The sequence below is a fragment of the Oncorhynchus mykiss genome, chromosome 2 (assembly GCF_013265735.2).
Source record: "Oncorhynchus mykiss isolate Arlee chromosome 2, USDA_OmykA_1.1, whole genome shotgun sequence".
Lineage (NCBI taxonomy): Eukaryota > Metazoa > Chordata > Actinopteri > Salmoniformes > Salmonidae > Oncorhynchus > Oncorhynchus mykiss.
This window is the reverse complement of record NC_048566.1, coordinates 8,420,773-8,431,433: the sequence shown is the minus strand read 5'-3', so window position 1 is coordinate 8,431,433 and position 10,661 is coordinate 8,420,773. Positions and strand designations below refer to the sequence as shown.

General features: G+C 43.6%; 1 protein-coding gene across 1 annotated transcript; it reads left to right on the top strand.

The window, feature by feature from the left end:
* The first annotated feature begins 2,113 nt into the window (after positions 1–2,113).
* On the top strand, positions 2,114–7,146 carry LOC118937639 (transmembrane protein 196-like). Its single transcript, XM_036937149.1, has 4 exons — positions 2,114–2,688; positions 2,771–2,827; positions 5,573–5,827; positions 6,413–7,146. The coding sequence occupies exons 1-4, from the start codon at positions 2,527–2,529 to the stop codon at positions 6,497–6,499; spliced, it is 561 nt and encodes a 186-aa protein (XP_036793044.1). The 5' UTR covers positions 2,114–2,526; the 3' UTR covers positions 6,500–7,146.
* Positions 7,147–10,661: the final 3,515 nt, after the last annotated feature.

Genomic DNA, 10,661 nt, shown 5'->3' with positions numbered 1-10,661 from the left:
TAGTGTTATCTCATTCAGAGAGTAGTGTTATCTCATTCAGAGAGTAGTGTTAAATGCACACACTGATCATGGAGTGTTATCTCATTCAGAGAGTAGTGTTATCTCACTCAGAGAGTAGTGTTATCTCATTCAGAGAGTAGTGTTATCTCATTCAGAGAGTAGTGTTATCCCATTCAGAGAGTAGTGTTATCTCACTCAGAGAGTAGTGTTATCTCATTCAGAGAGTAGTGTTATCTCACTCAGAGAGTAGTGTTATCCCATTCAGAGAGTAGTGTTATCTCACTCAGAGAGTAGTGTTATGTCATTCAGAGAGTAGTGTTATCTCACTCAGAGAGTAGTGTTATCCCATTCAGAGAGTAGTGTTATCTCACTCAGAGAGTAGTGTTATCTCATTCAGAGAGTAGTGTTATCTCACTCAGAGAGTAGTGTTATCCCATTCAGAGAGTAGTGTTATCTCACTCAGAGAGTAGTGTTATCCCATTCAGAGAGTAGTGTTATCTCACTCAGAGAGTAGTGTTATCTCATTCAGAGAGTAGTGTTATCTCACTCAGAGAGTAGTGTTATGTCATTCAGAGAGTAGTGTTATCTCACTCAGAGAGTAGTGTTATCTCATTCAGAGAGTAGTGTTATCCCATTCAGAGAGTAGTGTTATCTCGTTCAGAGAGTAGTGTTAAATGCACACACTGATCATGGAGTGTTATCTCATTCAGAGAGTAGTGTTATCCCATTCAGAGAGTAGTGTTATCTCATTCAGAGAGTAGTGTTATCTCATTCAGAGAGTAGTGTTATCTCATTCAGAGAGTAGTGTTATCTCATTCAGAGAGTAGTGTTATCTCATTCAGAGAGTAGTGTTATCTCATTCAGAGAGTAGTGTTATCTCATTCAGAGAGTAGTGTTAAATGCACACACTGATCATGGAGTGTTATCTCATTCAGAGAGTAGTGTTATCTCATTCAGAGAGTAGTGTTATCTCGTTCAGAGAGTAGTGTTAAATGCACACACTGATCATGGAGTGTTATCTCATTCAGAGAGTAGTGTTATCTCTTTCAGAGAGTAGTGTTATCCCATTCAGAGAGTAGTGTTAAATGCACACACTGATCATGGAGTGTTATCTCATTCAGAGAGTAGGTGTGTAGGGTTTAGCAGTGTGAACATCAATGTCTGCCTCTGTAGAGGGAAGTGTTCATGTTATATCGTGGCAGGTGCTAAAAATAGCAAGCCTCTTACTATGTCAGACTGAGTTGTTCTCCAGGGCTTGGAGTAAAGGATCAGGTTGGAAGGGTTTGTCAATTATTATGCAACATTTAAGGATTGGTTTCCTGGACACAGATTATGCTTATTCTTGGATTCAAATATTTTAGTCCAGGTCCATGCTTAATCCGTGTCTGGGAAACCAGCCCTACAACATGTTACTGGGTCTTATACTACACAGGAAGTAATTCTACTACATATATTTCATAATGCCATATATTTTTTTTAACACTACAGTTTAAATATAATTAAGCAATAAGGCCCGAGGGGGTGTGGTATATGGCCAATATAACACATCTAAGGGCTGTTCTTAAACATGACGCAACGCGGAGGGCCTGGATACAGCCCTTAGCTGTGGTATATTGGCAATATACCACAAACCCCCAAGGTGCCTTAATGCTATTGCTACCAACGTAATTAGAACAGTAAAAATACATGTTTGAGATACCCATGGTATATGGTCTGATTTACCACGGCTTTCAGCCAATCAGCATCCAGGGTCTTGAACCACCCAGTTTATAATATGTAATAATGTGCACAAAATAAATTCAAAAATGGATTCATTCAACTATATACTGTAACATTGGACCATACAAGCTATGCAATTGACAATAACTTTCCTCTTAAAACAAATTACACTAATTTTCTAAATGCAATTATCAAACATATCAAGTATTATGCATTGTGCATTAGCCTATGCATTATGCATTGATGGGTGTTTAATTTAAGATGACTATTTTTATCTCCTTAGGGGTAATTCATGGGATTCGTTAGTTATATAATCTTACTAGCTAGTTACCTTAAATCACCCTCATGTATATAAACTGCACACATGAGCGCTATAAGACGTCAAGGAAGTCACGTGAGTCGCGAGCACTGCAGCTGTGGGCAAGAAAAGTTTTGAGAGGGTGGCAACTGGCGAGAATGACGCGTGTCTGTCTTACAGTAGATCAAACACGCATACTAGAAGTCCACAGAGCTGTCCAGAGCAAATCCTGATAAATCCATGTAGTCTATGACAAGATATGATTTAGAATACCTTATAAAGTCTAACAGTGGAGTATTTTTCAGAGGGAACGTGTAAGTAGCCCTTACATGGTGGATCACTTGGTGGTTACTGGATAGAAAACGTTCCCTCGCGCAAAAGTCCACCTGCGTAATTTTGATTAATGGATTAATGCTTTTAGCGCAAAAGTCAATACTCGCTGCTTTTTGGGTGGTTCGAGGGGGTGACCACCACCACCTCTTGAATGACCCGCTGTGAAGGAATGAGTGATGCCGGACAGATGTAACATCTGGAGTCTGGTGGTACTGTCGGTGTTGGAGATGGGGCTCGGTGCGTCCAGCATCGCCCTCGGGGTGTTCGGCATCATCCGAGTCCGGTCGGTTCACAAGCTGCAGCTGGGGGATGCCTCTCCTATATGGAGCGGAATTTGTGTAAGTCAAATAATTCAAATTTGCAATATTATTACCTCTATTGTTAATAGGAGGGAGGGTATAACTTCTTATTTCCCCCCAGTTTCTCATATGTGGACTATGTGGGATGGTGTGTGCAAAGAAGAGGTCAGGATTGATTGTAAGTTGATTTTAATACGACGTATTTAACGTGGGTACACTCTTAGAAAAACAAGTGCTATCTAGAACCTAAAAGGGTTCTTTGGTTCCAGGTATAACCCTTTTCCACTGAGAGTTCTACCTGGAACCCAAAATGTTTCTCCTATGAGGACAGCCAAAGCCAAACTTTTTTTCTAAGAGCTTTTTTTCTAATAGTTTTTTTTCTAAGAGTGTACAGTGCATGCAGTGCATTGTTGGGGTTAGAGCTGGCAAGAAAGGCATTTCACTGTACTTGTGCTTGAAACACACCTAGGGCCAGTGGTGTAAAATACTTAAGTTAAAATACTTTAAAGTACTACCAAAGTCGTTTTTGGGGTATCTGTATACTTTACTATTTATATTTGTGACTACAGTTATTTCACTACACTCCTAAATAAAACCATGTCATGTTTACTTCTATACATTTTACCTGACACCCAAAAGTAGTTTTTACATTTTGAATGCTTAGCAGGATAGAAACATTTTCAAATTCATGCACTTATCAAGAGAACATCCCTGGTCACCCCTACTGCCTCTGATCTGCTGGACTCACTAAACAGAGATCATCCCTGGTCATCCCTACTGCCTCTGATCTGACAGACTCACTAAACAGAGAACATTCCTGGTCATCCCTACTGCCTCTGATCTGGAGGACTCACTAAACAGAGAACATCCCTGGTCATCCCTACTGCCTCTGATCTGACAGACTCACTAAACAGAGAACATCCCTGGTCATCCCTACTGCCTCTGATCTGGAGGACTCACTAAACAGAGAACATCCCTGGTCATCCCTACTGCCTATGATCTGGGGGACTCACTAAACAGAGAACATCCCTGGTCATCCCTACTGCCTCTGATCTGACAGACTCACTAAACAGAGAACATCCCTGGTCATCCCTACTGCCTCTGATCTGACAGACTCACTAAACAGAGAACATCCCTGGTCATCCCTACTGCCTCTGATCTGGAGGACTCACTAAACAGAGAACATCCCTGGTCATCCCTACTGCCTCTGATCTGGGGGACTCACTAAACAGAGAACATCCCCGGTCATCCCTACTGCCTCTGATCTGGGGGACTCACTAAACAGAGAACATCCCTGGTCATCCCTACTGCCTCTGATCTGACAGACTCACTAAACAGAGAACATCCCTGGTCATCCCTACTGCCTCTGATCTGACAGACTCACTAAACAGAGAACATCCCTGGTCATCCCTACTGCCTCTGATCTGGAGGACTCACTAAACAGATATCATCCCTGGTCATCCCTACTGCCTCTGATCTGGGGGACTCACTAAACAGAGAACATCCCTGGTCATCCCTACTGCCTCTGATCTGGGGGACTCACTAAACAGAGAACATCCCTGGTCACCCCTACTGCCTCTGATCTGACAGACTCACTAAACAGAGAACATCCCTGGTCATCCCTACTGCCTCTGATCTGGAGGACTCACTAAACAGAGAACATCCCTGGTCATCCCTACTGCCTCTGATCTGGAGGACTCACTAAACAGAGAACATCCCTGGTCACCCCTACTGCCTCTGATCTGACAGACTCACTAAACAGAGAACATCCCTGGTCATCCCTACTACCTCTGATCTGGAGGACTCACTAAACAGAGAACATCCCTGGTCATCCCTACTGCCTCTGATCTGGGGGACTCACTAAACAGAGAACATCCCTGGTCATCCCTACTGCCTCTGATCTGGGGGACTCACTAAACAGAGAACATCCCTGGTCACCCCTACTGCCTCTGATCTGGGGGACTCACTAAACAGCGAACATCCCTGGTCATCCCTACTGCCTCTGATCTGGGGGACTCACTAAACAGATATCATCCCTGGTCATCCCTACTGCCTCTGATCTGGGGGACTCACTAAACAGAGAACATCCCTGGTCACCCCTACTGCCTCTGATCTGGCAGACTCACTAAACACACTTGCTGCGTTTGTAATGTCTGCGTGTTGAAGTGTGCCCCTGACTTTCTGTAAATAAAAGAAAAACAAGAAAATTGTGCTGTCTGGCTTGCCTAATATAAGGAATTTGAAACGATTTATACTTTTACTTTTGATACCTAAGTATATTTTTAAAATGACATTTACTGTTGATACTTAAGTATATTTAAAACCAAATACTTTTAGACTTTTACTCAAGTAGTATTTTACTGGGTGATGCACTTTTACTTGAGTCATTTTCTAATAAGGTATTATTTACTCAAGTATGACAATTGGGTACTTTTTCCACCACTGCCTAGGGCCAGCTGCATAAGGAACATAAGCGGTCACTTGGGGCCCCAGGCCGCTAGAGAGCTCAGTCAGGATCTCAACTTACTGTTGACGGTTAACTTTACAGTAGTAGAATACACAAGGTGCAGTTCAACATGTGGTTGTGCATCAGCAGTTTCTCTCTTGTTTTGTCAGTCACTGACAGTCACTCAATTAGCCGTGTCAGCGAAACATTTTTAGGTTGGTAAATTAGTCTAGCCAGCCATCTAAACATATAGTAATAATGCCTGAATACCAACCAGGCATGCAGGGCACGTGCCCAGTGGCCCTGACCTGCAGGGGGCCCCCATTGTTTTGTTAGTCACTCTCACTCAGATATCATTAACATGGCACAAGTCATGGCAAAATGTATGAAATTAACTTTTAAACTGCAAAACTGTCTCTCCACCCCATGGCAAAATGTGTAGAATTGCAAAAAAATGTGCTTTAAATCTCTCTTCAGATGATCCTATTTTCAGCCTGCTGTATCTGTGGGTTGATCAGTGGGATCCTAAACTTCCAGTTTGTGCGTGTGGTGGCAAAGCGTCCCGATGCCCTGCCGTCCCTCTACCTGGCCATCATGGTGCTGGCCTGCCTGGGCATCGGAGTGTCCATCCTGTTTACCTGGCTCACTTGTCGTCTGGCCAGCAGTGAACAGCAGAGGATGTACCTGGAGAGAGAGCTGTCCCTGCACCATTCCCATGAGATGAGTGAAAAGGTGAGCTCAGATAAAACATGAACGGAAAACTCAATTCTGTCACTATGTATTTCTAAAGCAGTGGTTGCCAACTCCGGTCCTCCAGTACCCTTAACTCCGGTCCTCCAGTACCCTCAACGCTACACATTATTATTGTAGCCCAGACAAGAACACCTGATTCAACTTGTCAACTAATCATCAGGCCCTCAATGAGTTGAATCGGGCACGTTTGTCCGGGGCTACAAGAAACATGTGTCCTGACGGGGGTACTGGAGGACTGGAGTTGGGAACCACTGTTCTGAAGAGGGATATAAATGCACCACAGGAGGTTGGTGGAACCTTACTTGGGGAGGATGGGCTCATGGTAATGACTGTAGCAGAATGAGTGGAATGTTATCAAATGCATCAAACTCGTGTTTTCCATGTGTTTGATGCCATTGCATCTGCTCTGTTCCAGACATTATTATGAGCCGTCCTCCCCTCGGCAGCCTCCACTGGAGCGAACCTATCTTTAGTCGCTCTGCATAAGACTGTCTGCTAACTAAAATGATAAAAAGTCCTAATTGAGAAGCTCATATAACCCTGCTGTACTACTGTTTATTCCAGGAGTTGGCTGAGAGATCTGAGAGAGCAGCCAGCATTCCCCAGATCTCCTTCAATGGAAAGTCCTCACCTCCATTGTCATTAGGCTGAAGCCCAGCTGTGTTACTGTATTCAAAGCATCATGGAGACAATGTTGGTTCCATTCAACACCAACGATTACAGGGGACGTGATCTCTTGCAATGAACTAATACACAAAGGAATCAACATATGGCAACACTATGAGAAGGCGCTGTGAGATTTGACAATCGGCTTACTAGTGACGATGTAGGCTGAATGATGCACCTGGATAGTCCCCAGACATGGATTTGGGGGACATGGAAACAGCAGGTAGAGGGGACAAAGCTATGGCACATCCAAAGGCTCAAAAAGAACAACTAAACCACTTGAGATTGTCAGTGTTGAGATGGTGAAAGACATAACTGCTTCAGGGTTTGACTGGTCATAGAGATCATGTCATACAGTGGAAGTTGCTTCCAGTACTATTATTTATTTGAATGATTATTTATGTATTTATTATTTAAATATATGTTTGTTTATTCATAAGCATGAAAATATAATAACATCCCATCTGTGATAGGTTTTTACAATTTAGAGCATTATAATGAATTAAAGGTTTAATGATGGTGTTGGATGACGAGTACGACGGATGATGATGAATGATGATGACTACAATGAATGATGATGACTACAATGGATGATGATGGTGATGACGACTACGATGGATGATGATGGTGATGACGACTGCGATGGATGATGATGGTGATGACGACTACGATGGATGATGATGAATGATGACGATGATGACTATGGTGGATGATGTTGAATGATGACGATGATGACTATGGTGGATGATGTTGAATGATGACTATGGTGGATGATGTTGAATGATGACGATGATGACTATGGTGGATGATGTTGATGACTTTATTGTATCCATTAGGAAATTCATTCTATATGCATTAGTATATTTTGCAGCAGACCACAACCAGTAGGAGGCAGTAGTGATAGTTATATTCCCCCACTAGAGGGAGCACTCCATCTCCTTTTAACTAATTTTCTGTACCAAACGGCACCCTATTCCCTATATAGTGCACTACTTTTGACCAGAGCCCTATGGTCAATAGTGGTGCACTATATAAAGAATTGGGACTCAGAGTTGAATCTTTTAGTCGAAAGTTTGAACAGAATAATAAATATGGAAAGTTATGGATACATGAGCAGAGTGTTGCTGACAGATTGAAATTGTAGTCCTACTTCCTGTGTATCCCTGAGCAAAACCCTTAACCTGAAAATATCCAGTCCTATTTATGGGAATGCTGTCCAGAGAAGATAAGCAGAGTATGGAAGGACAAGGAAAAACATTCCATGAATTTACATTCATGTATTCTCTTACCGACTCCCTCATCCCTTGCAAAGTAAGAATACAGATTATGGGGAACGTCCCAAATGGCACCCTATTCCCTACACAGTGCACTACTTTTGACCAGGGCCCATAGGGAGGGTGCCATTTGGGACACGGAGAGACTGTATCCCAGGAAGCTGTGAGAACCACCAGAACTTCCTGTAAAGTGAAACCTGGTCCTTCCATGGCCACCCCTCCTCTCATGGGGACATTGGACAGGGTAAGACCTCCCAAACAAAGCTCCCTTCAAGGTCCTCACCCAGTTCTCTGTCCCAGGAATCTGTTGCCACGGTGAACCAGGTGGGGGTGTGGCAGACTGACTTCTAGGTTTTTACTCTTTCCCCTTTTTGGTGAAAAACTTCAAAATGCTGTTTCACCTGGCTCTAGTCCTAACTGACTGACTGACCAACTGACTGGCTGTTTCACCTGGCTCTAGTCTTAACTGACTGACTGACCAACTGACTGGCTGTTTCACCTGGCTCTAGTCCTAACTGACTGACTGACCAACTGACTGGCTGTTTCACCTGGCTCTAGTCCTAACTGACTGACTGACCAACTGACTGACTATTTCACCTGGCTCTAATCCTAACTGACTGACCAACTGACTGGCTGTTTCATCTGGCTCTAGTCCTGACTGACTGACTGTTTCACCTGACTCTAATTCTAGCCAGCTAACTGACTGACTGACTGTTTCACCTGGCTCTAGTTCCAGCCAGATAACTAACTGACTGTTTCACCTTGCTCTAGTTCCAGCCAGATAACTAACTGACTGTTTCACCTTGCTCTAGTCCTGACTGGCTGACTGTTTCACCTGGCTCTAGTCCTGACCAGTTAACTGACTGACTGACTGGCTGATTGGTTGACTGGCTGGCTGACTGACCGACTGGCTGACTGGCTCACTATCTGACTGACTGGCTGACTGACTAAATAACTGACTGGCTGACTAACTGACTGGCTGGCTGACTGTATCACCTGGCTCTACTCCTGGCAAGCTAACTGACTGACTGACTGACTAACTGACCCGCTGCCTCGCTGACTGGCTGCCTCACTAACTGGCTGACTGACTGGCTGACTAACTGACAAACTGACTGGCTGACTAACTGACAAACTGACTGGCTGACTGCCAATAACAACTTATTTTATTATTCATTGGTATTTGTTTTTCCTTCATGAGAGACTTCAGGGGAAGAGCTCAGACAGACATATGCCATCTTTGATGTTTTCAGGGACTGTTGAGTGAGTACTACAGTGATGGATCAGTGGATGTGTTCAAATGACACCCTATTCCCATTGTAGTGCTCTACTTTTGACCAGGGCCCATAGGGCCCATAGGACCCATAGGGCATATGCAGGGAGCCATTTGAGATCTACACGATGTTGCCCCGGTGGTGAGGTCCATACTGTACTGTATGACTGTCTGTCTGCCTATGTGTCTATCTGTCTTTCTGCCACTGTGTCTGTCTGTGTGTGTGTGTGTGTGTCTGTCTGTCTGACTGTCTATAAGTCTGTCTGCCTATGTGTCTATCTGTCTTTCTGCCTGTGTGTCTGTCTGTCTGCCTGTTTCTGTTTGTCTGCCTGTGTCTGTCTGACTGTCTATCTGTCTGTCTGACTATGTTTCTGTCTGTCTGGCTATCTGTCTGCCTGCCTGCCTGCTTGCCTGCCTGCCTGCTTGCCTGCCTGCCTGCCTGCCTGCCTGCCTGCCTGCCTGCCTGCCTGCCTGCCTGCCTGCCTGCCTGTCTCAGAAGGGAGTGTCTGATGATATATGACTGAAGGTTAATCCTGGAGCCACAGAAAGAGCCAGCCCCCACAATATTTGGGAGGTGATTTGTACACTGAGCAGACTGGGTAAGAGTCCCAAATGGCACCCTATTCCCTACATAGTGCATGGTGCCCAATGGGCCCTGGTCAAAAGTAGTGCACTAAAAAGGGAATAGGGTGTCATTTGGGATGCATCCTGAGTGTGTTTGTGTGAGTGTTGTTCTTTCTGCACTGAATGTCAATGTAGATTTTTTTTAGGTGAACAACAGACATCCCACAGGTTCAGCCACAAGTGTTCTGTGATCAAACAGGTCTCATTTTACACTCCGTGCTTGACTTGGACTGAAATACGGGCCGCTACTCATTTTGGGTTCTGGTAGCGTTTATATGTAGGTGCAATACTTCTGAGGTAATATTCAACAGGAGGAAGAGGAACACAAGCAGAATAACATTAGAGGTGCCTGTACTTAGTTCCAGTGAGTTCCTGCCATTATCAAGTACTGTTTACACCTGATATTTACTTCTATCATTACTTATATACTGTACTGGACATATATGTGGTATCATGTTGATTACATAACTCGTGTTTTTTTGTCCTTTGGTTAATATTGTACTATCGACTATAGTATTCTTTCAGTTGTGTGAGAGCGAACAGAAGATTTTGGACTGGGAATTAAACTGCAGTACACTGTCAATCCAAGGGGTGGCACTATCCTATTGGGAGTAAAACTATTTCTATCCAACATCCCCATACATCACAAGCTGCCCTTAATATACACAGCTGACGTGCTGTTTCCATTGTATACCACAGGGATTGATGGGGTTTGATTGAGAAACAGTCTATCCCATCATGACTTGTAGTCCAAGAAAAGGGCAGGGATTATTCATAAATTAAAGACCATGACCAGAACCAGTAAAACGTTTGGACACACCTACTCAATCCAGTGTCTTTTATTTATTGTTACGGAATCGTGTATTAACCAAAAAAGTGTTAAACAAATCAAAATATATTTTAGATTTGAGATTCTTCACCCTTTGTCTTAATGAGAGCTTTGCACACACTCTTGGCATTCTCTCAACCAGCTTCATGG

What these genes read in the sequence shown, in the direction of transcription:
- LOC118937639 (XM_036937149.1), top strand. Translation starts at nt 2,527, where the DNA reads ATGCCGGACAGATGTAACATCTGGAGTCTGGTGGTACTGTCGGTGTTG. An exon ending in CTATATGGAGCGGAATTTGT is followed by an intron (nt 2,689 to 2,770) that starts GTAAGTCAAATA and finishes ATTTCCCCCCAG; the next exon opens with TTTCTCATATGTGGACTATG. An exon ending in CCCATGAGATGAGTGAAAAG is followed by an intron (nt 5,828 to 6,412) that starts GTGAGCTCAGAT and finishes TGTTTATTCCAG; the next exon opens with GAGTTGGCTGAGAGATCTGA.